Source organism: Diabrotica undecimpunctata, chromosome 6 (assembly GCF_040954645.1).
Source record: "Diabrotica undecimpunctata isolate CICGRU chromosome 6, icDiaUnde3, whole genome shotgun sequence".
NCBI classification, from domain to species: Eukaryota; Metazoa; Arthropoda; class Insecta; order Coleoptera; family Chrysomelidae; genus Diabrotica; species Diabrotica undecimpunctata.
Genome location: NC_092808.1, coordinates 124,603,937 through 124,625,836, shown reverse-complemented (window position 1 = coordinate 124,625,836; position 21,900 = coordinate 124,603,937). Strand labels below are relative to the sequence as shown.

The following is a 21,900-nucleotide window of genomic DNA, read 5'->3' as shown; positions in this document are numbered from 1 at the left end:
TAACAACATTAGATATTCGGACGAAGTTTTTCAGAGACTGGTGACCAGAATAGCAGAGTATGGAAAAGAGTATGGTCTAACAATGAATGTCAAGAAGAGGAAATTTATGAGAATATCGAAAACTCAAAGAAATAACGAGAATCTTCTAATAAACGAAACCAACGTCGAACAAGTGGACAAATATGCATACCTGGGGACAATGATTAACTCCACAAATGATTACAATCAGGAGATAAAAATAAGAATAGAAAAGGCTAGAGCAAATTTCAGCAAAATGAGAAGAGTTCTATGTACCAGGGATTTAAAACTGGAACTAAGAGTTAAGTTGGCGAGGTGCTATGTTTTTTCGACTTTATTTTATGGAATGGAATCTTGGACCTTGAATGCGACATCGATAAAAAAAACTGGAATCATTTGAGCTGTGGGTATACAGAAGAATTCTGAAAATATCATGGACAGAACACGTCACAAACAAAGAGGTTCTGGGAAGAATAAACAAAGAAATGGAAATTTTAAATTCAATAAAAACAAGAAAGTTAGAATATCTCGGACATATTACACGTGGAGAGAAATACACCTTGCCCCAACTGATTATGCAGGGAAAGATCCAAGGAAAGAGAAGCATAGGAAGGCCTAGAATGTCATGGCTGCGCAACCTGAGAGAGTGGTACGGATGTACATCAAATGAAATTTTCAGAGCAGCCGTCTCAAAAGTTCGAATAACTATGATGATTGCCGACCTCCGCCGTGGAGATGGCACTTGAAGAAGAAGAAGGACTTAGATATAGTTTTCATAAGTTCTTTGCCAAACTCAACTGGTTCATCGAAGAATTGTCTTTATAACATATTTTTCAATACTGCTTGAGCAAGACTTTTGATTTAATGTCGCAACCTGCTACATACTCTAACCGGCAAGCTTTTAATATAATACCTATATGCTTCCTGGATACCATTTTATAAAGATTGTTCTTCATTATAAAAAGTTAAACTCCCAAGGCAGACGCGATCATTTCTTTCACTTCGATAGCACCTTTTCCCTTTACCATCGCAAATTTCGTCCTTCAATGCTACACTATTTATAATTTTTAAACGCGTTTTGTTACAGCAAGCCCATTGCGTTATTTTTGACTAAAATTTTTCCCGTATAAGTAACTATAATGACCCGTCTAATGTCAGATGAACGTGTCTTTTCGGTTTACCATTTGTTCTTACATTATTTGACCAAATATGATGTGCAGATTCCATGAAGCTGCACATCACGATTTCCGAAGTGGAGATTGAAACGTCAATAAACTGATTGTAACCTTCAATTGTGGAATATTCCCATTAAAATAGTTATTTAATTAAAATAAACAGAAGGTGCCTTGTAGAAATATTGATTAATTCAAATATACAAGATATGAATTACTTCGAATCATATTGGAAGGTAAAGTACAGGGCAAAAGTCAGTAGGAAGACGTCAGAAATGTTTTGTGGAGCAGTTTCCAAAGTTACAATTGCCATTTGGATCGCCAACAAAATATACAAATTTTACTACTGCGGAAAACAAAACAACATAGAGTAGAAATTAGAAACATTGCTAATTATAGCTATATACTTAATAGTAGAGGTGTCACCAACAGCAGTTTTAACATAGGGTTTCGGACAAATAAATATTGTCCAGAACAGGTGTTAGATTTTAAAACAACGATAGGCTCTACTTCTTAACGCTAAGAGGTCAGCTTAGAAAACTCACTATAATTAATGTCCATGTACCTACTAAGGGCAAAATAATAGAAGAAGCCGAACTGTGTTAGAAAGAAATAACAGAAGCGATTAACAGCATTCCAAAGTATAATATGAAACTAGTGGCAGGCGATTTTAAGCTAAAAGTTGATAAAGAAAAATCTTATAAAACGTCTACAAGAAACAAGAGTATACGAAACAGATAAAAATACTTACCTAAGTGTATAATTCTGTGATCATTTTTCTTTTAATTGTCCACTGTTTAATTTTGATAATTTTGATAATATAATTATTAAAATTGAACAATAAATAAAAAATTACCTATTTAAGATCAACATTTGTTAAAATTTTAAAACAGTTGTTGATTTTAGATCGAGAGTTCTATTAGTTCTATATGTACCGGTAGAGCAGCGGTAGCGACTTTTCTAAACGTGGAAGGAGCGTTTAACAATATCTCCTTCGAATCTGTAAGGGTGCGTTCATTACGGAGACCATGGCATGGTATCCTCGCCTAGAGCATAGCACTGACAGTAAACGCTCGCATTTAAAATAATGCATTTATTTTACGTGGCAATGATAATATAATACCATCCTATGGTCCGATCGAGGGTCGGCGCCTCGTTATGAACGCACACTAACGGAGCGCTAAAAAGAAGGGGAATCCCTACCTTCATATGCGAGTGGGCGAAAGCAGCCTTAACAGATATTACCATCGTGTCCTCATTATATATAATGTATATAACTGGTATATTGTAGCAGAAGCTTTAGTAATAAATAAAGCGCTTGATTGTTGTGAAAAAAATCCAATTAAGAGAGCTGTAATTTTATCTGACTCCAAATCGGTTTTGCAACCACTCATTGGATCTCCATTTTAAACACTTTAAAAACGATATAATACTAAAAATTAACTTTAAACTATGATCTTTAATGCAGAAACAATAAAATAGCAAATTTGTTTGGATTTGTAAGGGACGTGCAGGTATTACTGGCAATGAAGAAGTAGATATGGCAGCCAAAAGCTCTTGTGACACTCGAACAGAAACAACGATTGAAAGTAGTAATGATTTCTTGTCACTAATAAAGAAAGATGCCAGGAATAAATGGGAAACTTCATATAAAAGTATTACTAATGCTCATAACAGTTACTATTATTCAATTCATCCAACTCCGCCCAATAGCATCCCTCACCTAACCTTTTCTCCTTCCAAATCTTATGCTTCCACTATTACTAGAATTAAAATTCATCATGGTTACTTTCCAGTCCATCTATTTAAAATAGAAGTATTTCAAAGCCCCTTTTATGAGTGTAGCAACACTTCAGTGGGAGACTTAAATCACATATTTTTCCAATGTACCAAATATATGGGATCATCCAAAGAGTTATTATCCAAATTGTACAAACTATAGCGTGTTCAGTTAATATATCATATTTAATTGTCTCATTCAACAAATCAGTGTATGATCTCTTAATTGATTTTCTCAGGAAAACAAAAAAAATATTTAGCATAAGTAACTTAAGAAATTGTGAGGTAGTCACTAAAATACAATTGATACTAACAAGTACATACTATTTAAAAATAGGTATATTACAATACATTTAATATAAATAACTGGTGTAAAGTTGAAAGACTAAGGGTTATCTCGCATAAAAACAGCAATTGTTACCTTTACCACAAAAAAAGGACACTACAAAGACTACATCAACCGATGCTCAGAGGAGTGGAAATTTCATTTGTAAGTCAGGCCAAGTACTTAGGTGTAATATTTGACCAGAATTTGACGTGGAATCCACACATTAAAAATGTCACACAGGAGGCTACAATGGCCCTTCACAAATGTAGACGACTGTGTGGGAATAAGTGGCATGGTAAACCAGGAGGCAACAGATGGGACCAATTCGGCTGCTTAGTCTTGCTTGCTTGAGTGTCGAGAGAGCCATGAGAACAGACACTCTAGAGGTGATGCTAAACTTATTACCGCTGGATATGTTTATACAGGTTAACTAACACTACACAGGCTAATACACGGTCAAGCTGTGTTTAATTCTGGGCATGCGGGTAGACCGAATGATCCAAAGGTATAGCTTTGATAAATATTTTAATAACATAGTAACAAAACGGAAAGACACGGGAAAGGAGTCCGGCTGTAATGGCAAACTCAAAGTGGTATACAGACGGCTCCAAAACCGGTGAAGATACAGGGGCTAGTATATATAGCACAAGACCAATGACAGAAATGCGGTTAAGCTTAGGAATATATTCCACTGTATTTCAGTCAGAAGTTGCCACCATACAAAGGTGTGCTAAAAAATTAATATGTCAGTAAGTAGAGAATGATTTAATCGTGATCTACTACGATAATAAAGTAACTCTAAAAGCCCTCAGTTCTATGCAGATTGATTCAAAACTTGTGTGGAACTGTTTGGGTACTCTCTCACAATTGGAATAGATTGATATTAGCCTGGATTCCAAGGCACAAAGGCTACGTAGGCAATAATAAGGCTCATAAACTGTCTTGAGAAGGCGCTTGTGCACCATTAATTGGCACGGAGCCCTGCTTTGGGGTTGCCAACATATACAAAACAGCAGCTATTGATAAATGGGTGCAAGAAAAGTCTTCAGAATGGTAAAGAAAATCGCCAAGACAAAGACAAGCTAAATAAAGAGTTCATTAAGGGACATTAACCCAAATTCTCGACTAATCTATTCACCCATAATCGAAAGACAGTCAGGGCGATAGTATGACCACTATCTACTTTAATGAACGTTCCTAGTTAATTAAACAATAAAAATTATTTTTGGTTTAACTATATGTGTATATCTTCCTTAGATGGTTCACAATGCCCATCCTTCCCAAAGTAGGTTAACCCTTAACTATTAAAAACAAAATTCTTACAATAACATAAATAATTTATATCTAATGGTACTTAAATGTTTAATTCGAATTAATACTCGAGTTGAACTTGAACTCACATTGTCAACGCACAATTTGTTATTGTCTTACTAGATATACTCCCACTGCAGGATCACTACGTTCATAACGTAATTTATCAAACTTACATTTTAACTACATTTCAAATTAGGGGAATACATTTATAATAGGTTGCCAGTTAAAAAGTGGCCGCAAATATTTTTAATTCAATTAATAGTAATTCATTTTTGACAAAAATTGTATTTCGTTCATTTATTTTTAAAAGAAAATACGCTACTCATGACGTATAGGTACCTCATTCTATAACCATCTTATTCATTTAACACAGGTTTACTAATTGAAATAGGTATTTGATAGAAGTATTTTTGGAGTATTACTCTTAAAAAACAAACTTAAGTTATTATAAAGCATACCTGCACATTTTTTATATTCTAAGAATTGCAGTTCTCATAATCAATAAGCGTGTAAAAATATTTATCATAAAACATTTCAAAGTTAAAATAACTAGCGATTTGTTCTACTAAACATGTAAATGGACTAAGAAAATATTAAAAAAAACTGATTTGCTTTGTGAGTATAGAAGCAACATAAGAATCGGTCTTGAAATTTACTTTTGTAAAGAAAACATAGACACTAATTCATAGAATTGCCATATTAACGAACAGACCATCGATATTTAATTTAAAATAATTTCAATTTTAAAATAATCCTGAGTCCTACTCTGAAGTTGAACTTTATCCTTCAGAAAATATGTTGTTCCGTGTCATCTGCACGTGCTCCTACGTCATCCGTCACTTATGACAGTGACAATACAGTATGAGTTACAAATACAAACATTCTTTCTCTTAACACTACAAACAAACTTTATGAAATTTTACAAAGTTATATGCATATATTTAATATTTACGATAGAAAATTATCAACAATCAAAAGCATTTAAAAGATGTGTGCCTTTGTGTTATATTATCAAAGACTATTCTATTATTAGAAAATCAATAAAAGCAAATCTACTGTTTGGCCATGAATCCGAAAATCAAATTGGGTAAAAAGGCTGGATTTGCTAGCTTTGTTCTTCCACGCAAGCCCTCCAATAAGGTAGGAATATCTGTTACAAGAAGTCATAGTGCTAGAGAGCAGAGTATGGATCATGTAATTATTTCAGAAGTCACAAATGATTTAGCCATTTCAAGAAGACCCTTAAGTTTTGATGTTAAACGTAAAAAAATGCAGGATATTAAAAAGTTGACAACAAATGTAAGTGTTGATATTTCATTTTTTTACATACTTTACAGTTAATCAACTACCAGACTGATTACTTGTTGCACAATGCATTTATATTAATGGTAGTTGTTAAATGGAAGTGAAACAGATCCCCAATTATTATTTTTATTAAGAGGTACTTATTTTCTTGTCTTGGTTTTTGAGTTATTTCATTCTTGTCTTTGTTATTATTCTTCCAATTTAAGTATTTAGAGTTTATTTAGGGTTTTCTTCATTGATTAGGTAGATATTCTTCTAGGATGTTGGTTAAATATTAATTAAGATCATAGAGTTATTCATTAAAATAATTTCTATACTGTGATTTGTCCTTTATATATTTACATCTTCAAAATTGTCTTCTGTCTTCTATAATAATTTGTACCATGCTCTTTCACCCTCATCTCATGTCAAGGTTATTCCCCTATTTTATACTATTCAACTTTAAAGCTCAATATGTTTATTCTGAAGTGTCTGAACTGTATTATTTTGCAGTCTTATTCCACCCTACATTTTAACACCCATTAACATGGATGAAGACATGAAAAATATGGGAATATGTGCTTGGTACAGGAAGGTGAGGGATAGGGATGACTATAGAGAAATTCTTGAGGAGGCACAGGATTGTAAAGCCAAAATGATGATTAATTACATTACATTTCATACAAGATATTCTGTTCAAGTGGATGTTGAAAATTTCCTGCATTTTCTGCTGATATAGTGACACTGTCAAAATAACACAGATTTTTAATTTTGTATTATCTTGTTTGTCATAAGACTAAAGGGAACACAGAATTAAATCTCTGCACTTTTTACAGCAATATGTTTGCTTAATTTTTTTTTTAGTCTGGTACTAAAGTATTTGGTACATATTTTCAGTTTTATTGATGTTTACTGGTATATTTCTGTTGTAAACCAGTTCCCAATTTTCAAAGCTCATATCAATTATTATGATACCTTAGGAATAGAAAGAGAATGAACATGAAATACACACTTTTAGCTGAGGCTATAAAAAGTAGAAATTGTTTAATTTTTAAATATGCAAAACTTAACAATGTATTTTTTGCTATGATAAGTAATATGGAAGACAACTTTGGAAATGCAGCTAGAGGTTTTAGTATCTTTTGAAAAATTTTGAAACAATATTCCCTCACATAAGAGCTGTGCTAACATTTCTTTTATATCAAATAATTGTTGCTAATATTCAGAACAAAGCACATGCCAAAACCATATGTATTAGATCATCTTACATAACTATAAAATACTAATGTATTTGTTGCTTCTATTTGGAATCAATAAAGTATGTTTTTTTTTTCAAATATATACTTTAAAAATTTTCTTATAGCTCAAAGATATTATTTTAATCGGTATATATAAGGTATTAAATTTAAAATCTTTTTCTTACTAAAGGTTGATCTCAAAAAACAAAAGACCATTGAAAGAACCTAATAATCTTGTGAGTTATAAAAATATTATGAATAAAATAGGGATGTACCGGACCGGGTACCTGGCCAATCTGGCCAGATCTAGAATTTCTATTGCTTACTGGACCGGACACCAGAATTCCGGCTTGATCAGGACCTACCTATAAGGAAGTATTCCAACCTCTTAATGTTATTTTACAAGAGCTATGTATTTATCCTTTAGATGTAATGAAATTTTATACTTTTGCTTTTTATTTAAATCTTTACACTAAGTACAATGATAAATATACCTAGAGAAATAATTATAAAACAAAGGAAATTATTTGTATTTATTATCAACTATTGTCCTGGGTAGAAAATGCTGCATTTAAGAGGCTGCAAATACTATTGTACCTTGATATATAAAACACCCTCCAGAAAATATATAAGTGAAAAAATAATCCCTGAAATCCCTTTACAATAGGCTTAGGTAAAACATTTTCAAAACTTAAAAAAAGTGGCATCTATTTCTTTAACATCAGATATTTGGACATGTTCAAATACTAATGAAAGTTTTATTAGTGTGACAGGCCATTGGATTTCAGAAATTTGGAAAAACACATATTATTTTGTGTTGTGATAAATTTACAGGAAGTCATACCAGATTAGATTAGATTAAGAGAGGTGGCCTTTCGGCCTATTCCACTGCGACCTTTTCAGATCTATTGTGGTCCTCTAGTCCTAGATAACATTCTCTAGCCTGACCCTTTTTATAAAGTCTAGTAGCTTCGAGGCTGTACCTTCCATATAGCTATTTGCCGGTGGATTTTCTTCTCCTAATGCAAAGAACCGCACATTTGCCAGACTGTCACACTGACATAAAATGTGCTCTGCTGTTTCTTCTTCGAGGTGACAGAATCTGCACAGGTCATCATCTGATAATCCCATCAGCTTCAAGTGCCTACCTATTCAGCTTACAGTGCCCTGTTAGAAGACCTACTATGACCTTGACTGTTTTCCTGTCTTTGCTTATTAGGTCTGCCGTAAATTTTGGCGACTGTTCTGTAATGAACTGTTTCACCTGTCTTTGTCCTGGTGAATTCCTCCACCATTCCAGAGACTTGTGAGCTACCCACTTCCTTGTAGCTGTTCTTGTTACTGATTTAGCAACTCCGTTAGAAGGGTTCCGGTCCAATGAATGGCAATGATGAGCCTTGTTTGGCCATTTCATCTGCTTTTTCATTGCCCTTATGACCCTCGTGCCCCGGTACCCAGGCTACCGTAACCTTGCTACGGTCTCCTAGTTTATTTAGGACACACGCAATCCCATACTAGCTTAGAATTGACCTCTACAGAATTGAGTGCCTTAAGCGCTGCCTGACTGTAAGTCATACCAGACTTACAATAGCTGACAAAATTGCAACCTTGGCAAACAGCTGGGCCATCGAGATATAAAAATTTACATAAATGTTTATGTAACATTTTTTTATTAGAAAATGTTTTATAAACTTAATGTTTATTATTAGAAAATATATTAAGTAGTTTGTTTGAAAAAATATTTTTGTTAGGTGAAATTAATTTAGTTAATTTGTTTGCTTATTTATTAATTTAAGCTATTTTAAAATTTTACAAATTCCAGCCGGACCATAATGCTGATCTGACAGGAACGGTGGTTCTGGTTAAATAGCTACATTGGGTCGGATTAGTTCTACCGCCGGAATTCCGGTACATCCCTAGAAAAAAGACTCAGCCTCTTATTTACATCGGATGGTCTTCAGACCAAGTAACTGATGCATACTTAAGAAGAGACCTGACTAGGAAAGAATATATTTTTAAAAAGAAAAAAAAAAAGAAAAAGACAGTTAAGATTGATTTTGGTTTTGAAAATTAGTTTACGGATTTTAATATATTTTTAGATGTATTTATTGAGAAATAATCACCTTCAATACTTCTTCAACATTCTTTACAAAACTAAAGTAGTCATCCAAGACCCCCCAAAAATATCATCATCAGTTGGTGCCACAGTCTTTACTGAGACCTCAAAACATTCTTTCATCCTTCCCTGTCTTCGTCATCTCCTTACTCCAATCTCCCTTAAATCATCCCTCATATTGTCCAGATACCTGAGTTTAGGTCGCCCCCTTCTTCTTCTTTCGACCAGTCTATTTAGCCCTCGCACAAATACCCACATTTATAATAGAAAAAGATTTGGTGATTATAGTTATTCTAGTGATATTATTTCAAGAATTTTATAAAGTGATCGATACCTATCGCCATTTTTTATCATAATGTAATTTATTTTTTAAATTCTTAAATAATCTAAAAGAGATCTATTTATTCTAGTCTAGCGGTAAAGAAATATACAATTTTAGATCAAAACATATTGTGTAATTTTTACTGACCTCACTTTAATTATATTTTAAGATTCTAACTTTAAATGTGTTTGATTTTAGAATTTGGATAGGCATAACAGTTTATCTGACAGTAATGTATGTGGTAACTGCAATGATGTAATACCAGATGGCAAATCTCGAGAAAAATCAATATCACATGAGAATCTACTGGAACACAAAGGTAAGTAATACTTTATTACTTTTAGTTTACCTATAACTAATCTAATTTACTAAAATATTTTAGGACTGAATCCATTTCATCTAATTCCTATAAGTAAAGCGAGACAAAGGAACTTTTTGCAGGGTAAAATCGGTGCTAACTCTTTATTAGGTCCTAGTGAATTAGACAGAGTATGTCCTAATCGCGAAATAACAATTTTCGTAGGTACTTGGAATATGAATGGACATTCTCCTCCAAAGTAAGTATAAAAATTAAATCTAACATTAAAGTTACAAAAACACCAATGTCAAATTATATTTAATGCATTTATATTTCTTGAGTTGATTCATGGCATGATGGTGAAGATTTAATTCTGATTTTTTTTGCTTGTAATTAGGCACGTCGATATAAAAGACTCATCAACAGAAGGGACTAGAGGAGTCTCAGAAAATACTTATATGATAAGTACAATCGAAAATTTATGATCAACAGAATGAAATAAATATAGAAATGAGCGTATTAAATACATATAAGCAGATAAAAGATATGTAACAATAAAAATAAAAACTTTTTGTGCCACTTATGACAGATTAATGATTTAATAAAAAGAAGATAAGCACAGATGTAACTATCTCAACTATTTTCTGAATCATAAAACTTAGAATGATAAATTTTTAAATAATTGAACTAAAGCACCTGTAAAGGGTGTCCCAAATTGGTATGTTTTGCAGGGTATACCACAACCATAGTAAACAACGTAATAACTATTATTAATTTTACAAAAATATGAAAATTATAAGAAATGTTCAGAAGCCCCCCGTCTTGTTATAATAATAATTGAACTTTTTCTTACAGATCTTACACAATTGAGTATGTACACTGGCTTTATCTTTCTAAATGCTTGATGAATGCCTTGTAATAATTCTTCCTTAATGTTATAAGACAGTTTTATAAAAATTGTTTTTAAAAATCTCTAAATAAAAAAATCATGAGAATTTAGTTCTGGTTAATCAGGGGGCCCACTAACAGGACACTAAGTTACAATCCACTGCTTGTGAAATTTCTTATTTGAATGATTTCCAAAGAATTTAGCATTATGGGCAGGTGCTCCGTCTTGGAACTAAAAATATTCCTTTCAGCCAACAATTTCCCAATAGCTAATAATAAAAAAATTGAACATTTCTTCGAAGTCGAGATACCAAGAAAATCCTTATCTGTTTAAAAAACATATACATAAACACACATAAAGAAACATCTTGATTTACAATAACTATAATTTGTAGAGGTCAGAAGAAGTAGAGAAAGGGAAAACTTTTCAATACAAGGAATTTATTACATATACTTATTATATATTTTTGTATAAATTTTTTGCACATTTTGGTAGTTTGTTGATTGTATCATTTTTTACAGAGAACTGAACGATTTTGTACTACCGGTTAGTATGGAACACGTCCCAGACATTCTTTCTTTCGGCACTCAGGAATCAACTTCAGAAAGGTTTGAGTGGGAAGCCAGTTTACAAGAAACTATAGGACCATCACATCTACTTTTACATTCGATATCGTTAGGTAAGTAACTCTAAAATATTGACATTTTATTGAATTTTCTGTCGTATTTATTGTTTTATTTCAATATCAGTCTTACGGATATTCTATTCACCTGATGAATCCTTAAATTCATTAAAGATCATTTTGAAGATTATGTGGATGTGGAATTTCTGGAAACAACGAGTTCGTTAGTTTCCTGATGTTTTCTTGGGCAGTTTGATCCTGATAAAATTTATTCGTCAATTGGGATTTTAAAACAGTTTCTAGCAGGTCATCTTGGTATACTTTCCAGTCTATTTTACGATAGTTACGATTGTATACTTGACGGACTTTCATAGGTATAGGTTAGGTGATGCATATAAGCATCACAGCTGATGAACATTTATCCTTCATTATCTCACTAGCTGTTTCATCTCCCTTGGTGGACGTTGCTCGGAATTATCATAACTCATTCATCAGCTATCATAATTTATTCATGTTCCCTCCCGCTGTGATCTTCATCATTACTGTCGTGAAATACTTAGAGTAAAAATTCATCTTCGGGAGTATTTTTAAATGTCATATGACTATTATACAAGTGCAACTTTGGCACATTGGCTATATAAAAGCTCTTCAATTAAAGCTACATCAAACCTTCACATAGCAGCAATAAATTTTTCAGAAGCTATATTACTATGCTGGAGGTTCGTCTGTAGGACTCTGCTTGGAATCATCGGACCTCAGTTGGTCTTAAAGGAAGGCTTTCCAAGTCTGTGATACGTCGTGAAATAAGCAACGCTAACGCTTTGTAAGAGACCTTGTAAATCGAATAGACTAGGATTTGTCCACCTTCCCCGATCTTCCGATTTTGTAATAACCAGTCTTCTATCTTTCGGTTTAGGTATTGTTTCCTTATACACGTCCTGATTATTGCTTCCTCAATCTATTTTTCAGGTACACCAGTAAGGACCATCGGGAGCCAAGGCACATTATTGTAATTATTATAGTATTACATACAGTTTTGGTTATAATTTATATTTAATACTACTTTTCGTGTTTAAATTGATATTTTACATGTGTAAATTGAGTGATAAGGAAAAAAGTAAAATAGTAATCAGTTAGTTAATTAGACTAAACTACAATTACATCAATTTAGAATAAGCTTATCTTAACATCTATCAAATGACAGTCAGAGTATAATGGAAATTACATCATACTCGAAAGACAAAATATCAAAAGCTGTTGAATCTTATTGTTGTGCCTACTCATAACGGATGTTGGATTGTGGCGTACAAAACCGAATCTATATAAAAAAGTTACAAAATATACCAAATATAAATCAGACGTACACCCGGAAAGAAAAGTACTATACGGTGACAGTCTGGGAATGGCTCGCGGCTAGACAAAACAGTGGAGATGGTCGTGCGGTCCACAAAACAAAAAAATCCGAAGTTATATCAGGGGCGCCAGGTAAATTGGCCCACAGCCTTCCCTACGTTACTATTCAATAAACCACCAACTTACCAATAGGTTTACTACTAAAATACTAAGTAACAGTATACAACCTGAATAAATAAAAAAAAATAAATGAAATTGTCAGATTAGAATTTAGTCAATTTTAATAAATAGATTCCCAAGATAGTTTAAAATAAATACATATTACAATATTATTTAACTTTACCATAGGCTTAATAAAAAAAAAATAATATAAAAATGCGGCTTCTACTTGCCTAACAAAAATTCATGTTATTTCTATGTAACAGAACAAAATAAAAGGTAAGACGTATCAAAAGTACCGGACGCTAAGGGGTGTGCGGTTCAATACCAAACAAAAAAAATAATTAACGCAAATAGGACACCACGTGAGCTCAAGTGCGTGCGCAGAAAATAATATAAAAAAATAAATCTCAAATATATAACCCCCCCTTAGACGCAGTTTATAAAATTAAAATTGGTATGTGTAAATATTTAATTAATAAAATAAACCGCAAATAATCTTTAAAAAAAGGTACTAGTTTAATAAACCGGAACCGTGTCTACGGAGATGAAATTTATATCAATGAATTCTCCTTCACTTACTAATGATTGTGCAATGATTTTTATTCGGTGCAAAGCGTTCTTTTTTATGTAATTCCTATTTAAAATATGCCCGATTTTCAAAAGCCACCGCCATTATTCGCCATTATTTACCATGAAACAACAAGAAATGACAGGAATGACAACTGTTTCTTATGATCAAGAACAAGGTTAGTAGATGTTAAGTAGGTTGTCTCGTAACTATGTGGGCGAAGCGAGGGGAAGGCAAAATGCTTACGTCACTCATACGACAAAGTCAAATTTGACAGTTGTCTGCACGTCTGAGTTTAAGTTCACGTTTGTTGTTGTCTCTATTCTATAGTATCATTAGTTCGTTTATTTGTTTAGTTATTGTTTAGTTTTTATTTTTAAGTATTGGTATAAGGACAATATTATTTATAGAGACTTATTATTTAGTTATTTGTGTACATAAACACTTGTGAAGTGTGTTTTCGTAGCCGTGATATCAAGGTTTATCATAACAATTATATGTAGTTTTGTACGTTATAATAATGATATATTTTTTAGATGAGATAAGTATATATAGCTTGAAGATTTGTGCTTGAAGGACTAATCATTTTTTGTATTTTAATCTAATAATAAATTATTTATATTACCTATTGGTTTTTTTTTTGCCTACCACTAGATATGATAAAAATGCTGCAAATTCCAGGAAAAACATAATAAGTAAGTTCCTACATATTTAGTATTTTTGCTTTTGAACTTTTTCTACTGTTTTTTTTTTTGGTTTTTGTGCGAAATAAACTGTTATCTCCATTTAAAACACACAATATTATCACTATAATCAATTCTATTTTTTGTCATCAGACTATTGATTTTAGAAAAAAAAATTGATATAATTACTAATATAAGAACCACTTAACATCCCTATACCCAAGAAAATCCTAAAATATATTGCAAAACCTAAGTTTTTTAACCTTATATTAGCATTGAAGCTTATGGCAATTTTAAAAGTGTCGTATGGGTGACGTATTCCCGCCTTTAAAAAGCGATCATTTGATTGGTCTATAGTTACGAGACAACCTACTTAAATATCTACTAACCTTGGATCAAGAAGGGTAATTTTAACCAGTGTTGCCATAGTTATTCAAAATTATGTTTTCTAATGAAAAATAAAAATTTACCTAAAACGTAAAGTTTATAAATTATTACCTACTTTTAACTGAAAAGTATAGCTTTTTTACAAGGGTCAGTTTAGATTTGGTTACGTTACTATACGTTTATTATCACGTTTTCTTATGAACAATAAAAATTTTGATAAAATTTTATTCTTATTACTGCTTTTTTGCCAGCGTTAGGTTAGATTTGGTTATGTTGGTTTAGTTTTAATTTCATGTTTTCTTATGAAATATAAAAATTTTGATTTTTAATTATACAAAATTTTATTCTTATTACTGCTTTTTTACCAGCGTTAGGTTAGATTTGGTTATGTTGGTTTAGTTTTAATTTCATGTTTTCTTATGAAATATAAAAATTTTGATTTTTAATTATATTATATTATTTTTTTTATTTATATTACTGCTTTTTTTTACCAGTGTTAGGTTAGATTTGGTTTATTGGTTTACATTTTTAATAATAAAATAAGACGATGGTTAACGGGTACTCGTTTTGCACGTGGTTATTAAGATTGTATCCACCTGTTTTAATTAAGGTAATTTTCATGAAATTTTTAGATCTTTTAAAGGTTAAAACTGGCAACAATGTCAAAAGTACATAAAATTTAACTTCTTGCGCATGGCCGCCATATTGTTTTGAAATATTAAACATCTTGATTATTTTAAACAATTTTACCCATTTTTTCATAATTTAACAGTAAAAAACAGTGAGATTTAATATGTTTTAGTTACGTTTTTTTTATTAAGACATGTATATATACTTTTCTTTGCTTTTTATGTAATTTTTTTTTATTCATACTACTTTTTTTAATATTTTTTCTGTATTTTTGATTATTTGGGCACTTTTACTAGTTTAAAGCAAAGAAAACATTAAAATTTGAGGTTTTTTTCACTTTTTCGGCCAAGTCCACAAAAAATTTGGCATTTTTGAGGCGTTCCGGCTTACTAAATAATTACCAAAAAAAAAACTGTAAAGTATTTGTAAATATTAAAATAAAAACTAACAGCAAATAATCTTAAAAAAAACTATTGTATTCCGTAAACAAATTAGACGGCGCTTAAATCTTCCGTTGAAAATTAATTATCGATCCATACCTCGAATTTTCAATCACGTTCATATACTTCACCGCGTGGAATTCCAGTTACAGTTCAGCGTGTCTTCAATCCAAAACCCCATACGATTGCCGATGTACATAGACTTGTGTGACAATGTTGAAAAGTTGAAAATTACAGCCAGACGGAAAATACGAAGAAGAAAAAGCAGAAAAAAAACAAACCCTAAAGCAAGAAAACATTAATTACCATCTGTGTCTAAAATAATTATTTGGAAATAAATATATTGATTTTAACACTTTGTTTATCTGCCTTTTGGCGATAATGGAGCAATACAAAAAAAAACTTGTCTCCGAACTTGAATGTATAAAAACTGATAAAAATGTGAATAGCTTTTTAGAGATGGGATAAAAAAATAACTACAACTTTTTAATTAATTAAAAACGAAATGTTCTAACACTCACCCTTCTTAGCCAGATTAGGGGTTTGAAATATCCCAAATTGGACCGAAACGTAGTCGGCTATTTGGACCCGTGATTAAGGCTAATCTCTTGATCTAAATGCGACTCCTGGTATTCACGTGTACTGTAGATCCGCTTTTTTTAGCAAAATTGTGGATATTCAAAAAAAAACCTTCCACGAAGGCAGCAAATCCCCTTGAATATCCACACGGTTCGGACTAGTCCAGATCCCACATGGAACAGCAGCAAAAAAAACAAAATGCCGTTTTTAATCTAGGCCAATCTTTCAGTAACACCGTCAAACCTAGAATCCCCTAGAATCACTCCCTTTCCGTAGTCTTTCCGAACACTTGACAACTTGACACACGGAGGTCACCGAATAATACCGAGATTCAAACATTTCAATTTTATGATTCCAATTCTTCCAAGATGACTCTAGAAAGAACGATCTAAATTAGTTTCTTCACAAAAAAGAGGACGTTTCCCTTAACTTCAGCACAATTTGCCAGACATTACCCCTATTTGAAAATTACTAATTTTATTTTCGCCACTTTGCTTATAATATATTATAGGCAACCGCTCTTACACGTCTTGAATTATTTAAATTTTGATAAAATAGAGGTGGGACTTTCTACTGTAAATTTGGAACGTAACAGGATACTGATTATTCTGGCTTTATTGACAATTGTCCTAAACCTGCTGTAGTACTTAAGTTGAAGCCTTTTCGTAGACCATTTAACCAATATATTCTTCTTCCGTATATCTTGACTTGTAGTATACTTATAATTATGATTAGGGCTATATCTATATAAAAGGCTAGGACGACTAGTCACACTCTCCGGTAGAGTAACTGCGCTACCTAGGAAGGAAATCTGAACTACCAATATCTGACATTTCAATCATATTTTGTTCTTGAAATGATACGATTGATTTATTGGTAATTCATTCTACAAATTAATGATTTAAATACCCTTACTCCGAAATTTTAGGTTAAAAATATAGGTTACTGTAATTGTAAGGTACGATTTACATAAATTTATATATACACTTATTATAAAAATAAAATGACGTTTAACAAACATCAACGTTTTACCAAAATAAAATAAAATTAAAATTAAATAAAATTAAATAAAATTAAATAAAATTAAATAAAATTAAATAAAATTAAATAAAATTAAATAAAATTAAATAAAAATTAAGTAAAATTAAATAAAATTAATTAAAATTAAATAGAATTAAAAACTTACCATTAAACACAATTAAATAAAATTAAATATTTTAAATTTACCGAAACGGTTTTATTAAAAACCCACCCATACCAATCGTTACTTGCATGCTAACTCTCATCATGCACATTCACAAATTAATTCAGTCAATAATACCCTTTTCTCCAGCAAATGCAAAAACATTCCAAATGAACAACACGAAGTTTATGAAATTCCTTGTGCAGACTGTCCCCGATCCTATATAGGCGACACAAATCGTAGAATCCAGAATAGGATTTATGAACATTCTATTTCTGTATGCAATTTGGATTCAATTTTAGCTCTAGGTCAACACCATCTTTATACAGGTCACAAAATTGATTTTGAAAACTTTAAAACCATAGCCCCAAGCTATTCGCTTCTATAAACCAAGAATTATCCGAGAAGCCATAGAAGTCGAAAAAAGACTAAATTGTCTTAATAAAAGATATGACGGCATACGGTAACCTTCTACATTTAGCCTCTCATAAAGAAAATGTCAGCTCCACTCACTAATCGCAAATCCTACTGTCAGAAATGTTCGCGTCAACCCCCGCGCCAATCCACACGCCAATCCCCACGCCAATCCACACGCCAACCTCCACCCAAACCACGTCACCATCGACGGTATAAATGAACCGTCCTCTTTTCCCAGTACCAGTAATGCATTGATTACTGATCGGTGTAGTAGTATCTGGGGGTTCGGGAGACTGAGACCTCGGAAGCCCCGAAGAACACATCACAGAGTATGTCGAAAGCTCGGCGCAATGATAATCGAGGCGGTTCAACCCGGAAGACTGTTGAGTTTAATTTTAATATTAATTCTTGTAAGAGCATTATAGTATTAATCTTAGCTCTAGGTTTAAGTTGACAGATATTTTTTTGTTTTAAAAGAGATTTTTTTAATAAAAAATTCAAAACCAAAAAATTTATTTTTAATTAAAATGTATTTAACAATTTTAATATCGTGTATTTCCACCACGAGCATCGATTGCAAGCCAGGATTCGAGCTCTAACACGGCTAACAAGTCGATCAGTCTTTTTTCTGTGGCAGATTTTCCCATTACTTATTCTCTATAAGCAATTGTAAGTTCATGATGGGTTCTTGGAAGATTCTTTCGGGCATCAACAGCTCTGGAGATCACATTTCATGCATGTTCAATTGGGTTCATCTCTGGAGATATCGCAGGCCACTACAAATGGAGTTTACCAGAACGCAGAAAACTACCATTTCTGTGCGTCCACTTGCCATAATACCTGCCCCAAACATAACACTACCACCAGCGAAAGAAAGTATGTAACGAGCATCTGCGTGTTGTGCAGCTCTTGTTGGCTCTTGTCAAACATGAATTCGCCTGCTATCTCTCTTTTAAACATATTTTGGTCTCGTCTGAAAAAAGCTCAAAATTTCAAAACCGCTCAGGGAACTGTATGTGTTCTGGAGCCCACTGGAAGTGGTGCAAAACATTCTAGGTTGTAGCTGAGGAACTCTTATTGGTCGACGACTCTTGTGTTTTTTGTCTACTGACATTCATTATTTTGATTTTGCTTCATTGTCTGCTAGTCCTCTCTTAAAAATTAAAATCTACTTCAATTATGATATCATATTCTTTGAATGTCTCTTGTTTATCGTACATGCGTTTGATATCTTTGTAGTAACTTTATCAAGTACTGTAATAAACACAACTGTAGAAAGGGCGTTGCCTTGTCTCCGCCATTTTTTAGATGGCATCTTTAAAACAAATAGTTAGTCAAAAGTAACGATTAAAAAAATGTTATTGATATCTTCAGCTACCTCTATTTTCTGATATAAAATTACTTGGTCTGTTTCTTCTTCCAATGGCGCTACATCCAAAATGAGCATTAATAATAATAGTCTCTTTTTTATACCACTAGTACAGCTTTGGGATTATAGCAAGATAGTCTGCTATATAGTTTATTCGTCTTCCGGGTTTGGACCGTGTCATTTGTGAGTGACCCAAAAGTGGGTTCATCTCAATGATGAACTTTTGGGTCACTCAAAAATGACACGGTCCAAACCCGGAAGACGAATAAACTATAATTCTGACTCTGGCCGTGGAAGCCTACGATTTCATTAGTCTGCTATAGTTTAGAGCAGCAAGTTCAAAAATAAAAATAGCCATTATGATTGTCAACCTCCGTAGGGGGACGTCACTCTAAGAAGAAGAAATTTGCTATTTCTTGGGCATACGGTATACAAGAAATATAACAGGGCCAGTGTGATACGCTTCAACCGCCTATTAATACCGTGGGTTTACCTAAGGTACTCATTTTATTTCAGCTAAGTCAACCTGTAGATATTTAAAAATATCTAGATCAATCCTCGGCCTTCTGCATGAAAGTCAGATACTCTAAGCTATCCGGACCCTTTAAATTGAACATTAGCCCTCTGGGATTGCGAGCAGTTACGCGCCGCATGCCTTCAAATTTTGACGTTAATTAAATTTGCGCTTCTACTGTCAAAGCTCTCCTCTACGCTTTACGTGGCCTCCCTTTTGGTTTTCTACCCTTCATTTTGGCATTTAGAGCTCTTCTTGTCAATACCTGTCACCGTCTATCCTCAATACATGCCATAGAAGTCTCTGGAGTGTAGTGAATTTTGAGATAAGTATTTCTTTTAACAATTGGTACAGTTTATGGTTTGATCTAGATCCCCGTATTCCATTTTCGTAGATGGGTACATAGATCTTCCTTCAAATTTTTCTTTTAAAAACTTGATTTTTTCCATATCTCACATGAACGTCTGACGTCAGTTGATATAGATAGAATAATTTCACTCAAAATGTTTATGTATACATTAATACTTTTTTATTTTAAGGTACAATACATCTTGCAACGTTTATAAGACGAGATTTGATATGGTACGTTTCAGTACCCGAAGAATCTAGTTTGTCAGTACGACCAGGAACAGCATTTCGAACAAAAGGTGCAGTTGCTACCTCCTTTATGATATTTGGAACGTCTTTTTTATTTGTAACTGCACATTTGACTGCCCACGAGGAGAAAGTAAAAGAGAGGGTGTCTGACGTGAAAAAGATTGTACATTGTATGGACTTGCCGAAAGTACTACCGTGTAAGAATAAAAGCGAAGGTGAGATACAGATATAATAATTAAATTATAAAACATAATAAATCAGTTAAATATATTAAATAGTTATAATTGTTTTATTTATGCTTTTAAATGCGTTATGGTGTAATTGACAATTTTTTAGTATCTTAGTTTTTGTTATTTTTATTTCAATATTCGTTATTTTCATTATAATAATGAAAAATGTGTAATTCATTTGTATATTAGTGAGTGTTTTTATAAGTTATGAAAAAACGAACTTTTTTCTCTCGCAGTATCTAAAACAGTCCAAATTTGAATCTCTAAACAACACATAAAATTAGTATCATATTTTTTTGTATTTCGTTGTGAAATGATATATTGAGATTGCGTTTATACGACTCTTGATACAAAAGATAATGTTGAAAGATAAATATTGGTTGATATATTTAAATTATTAGCTTTTACGAATTAAAAAAAAACTTTGGTAATAAGTTTGACAGTACATCTTATACATTATAATAATAGTGTTTTGCAGTCTAAATCAACTAAACGATTTAGATTTTCAATTCCAATCTTATTAAATACTTTCCTATTTGGAACATTATAATACTAGTTTTATTCTCACTACCCTTATGTAAACAATTTGATAGGACGCAAAAAAGGGGATAAAGTTTCCTCCTACTTATAAGCTAAGGTCAATACAAATGAAAAAACCGAAATGATTTAAGAGATATATACAATTACCAGAAACAGAGTACATTAAAATAAATCGCGACGTTGTCGGCGTATGCAAAAAATATAATAAACTCACAAAAAACGATGCAATGATATTTCAATTAACTCTACGATGAGTTGATTATGGGTAAGCGCCTTTCGCATTGGCACAGTCTTTCTTTTTTCAAAAGGTGAGACTCTTCTCAGAAAATTATAATAAACCTGCAGTAAATATGAAAATACAGCATAAAATGCGATCAGACGAAGAGAAATTAGCAGTGGATGACGGTTAGGGAGAGATTTGGGGCGCCGCCCTTCCTAGAAAAATTATGTACAAATAATTAATTATATCAAGGTTCTGGAACTACTTTCTTGTGGCATGTCTAAGTTAAATATTATGTTTTTATGGGACTAAGCTACAATTATTGGTTGTGATTATGATAATAATCACATTTTTAAATAACTAATGTTTGACTTTTCGATTTCCACTTCGGAAATCGTTCTCAAAAAAGGTTTTTATACAAATTCTGAAAAATGTATAACAAAAGTTTTTGTTATTGGTTATGTCATTTTAAAATTGACATGATTGAAGTAGATCTTGTAGGCATACAGTACATAGTGGCTGCTACAAATTTTGAGGGCGGTGTTTGTTTTTACTCTTGGAATATCATAGTCTGAGTGTTATTTGTGTATTCTGTGTTATATGTTTGTGTGAAAAATTGTATCCTAGTTGTGGTTGAGTAACGTAAAT

At 32.2% G+C, this 21,900-nt stretch overlaps 1 protein-coding gene across 1 annotated transcript in view; it reads left to right on the top strand.

Annotated features, from left to right (window-relative positions):
- The first annotated feature begins 5,460 nt into the window (after nucleotides 1-5,460).
- INPP5E (Inositol-3-phosphate synthase) overlaps nucleotides 5,461-21,900 on the top strand; it is a 43,574-nt gene continuing 27,134 nt past the window's right edge. Inside the window, exons 1-5 of the mRNA XM_072533783.1 lie at nucleotides 5,461-5,910; nucleotides 9,770-9,890; nucleotides 9,954-10,128; nucleotides 11,280-11,437; nucleotides 20,205-20,477. Of these exons, the coding sequence (XP_072389884.1) occupies nucleotides 5,677-5,910; nucleotides 9,770-9,890; nucleotides 9,954-10,128; nucleotides 11,280-11,437; nucleotides 20,205-20,477 (961 nt within the window). The 5' untranslated portion in view covers nucleotides 5,461-5,676. The remainder of the gene's footprint in view (nucleotides 5,911-9,769; nucleotides 9,891-9,953; nucleotides 10,129-11,279; nucleotides 11,438-20,204; nucleotides 20,478-21,900) is intronic.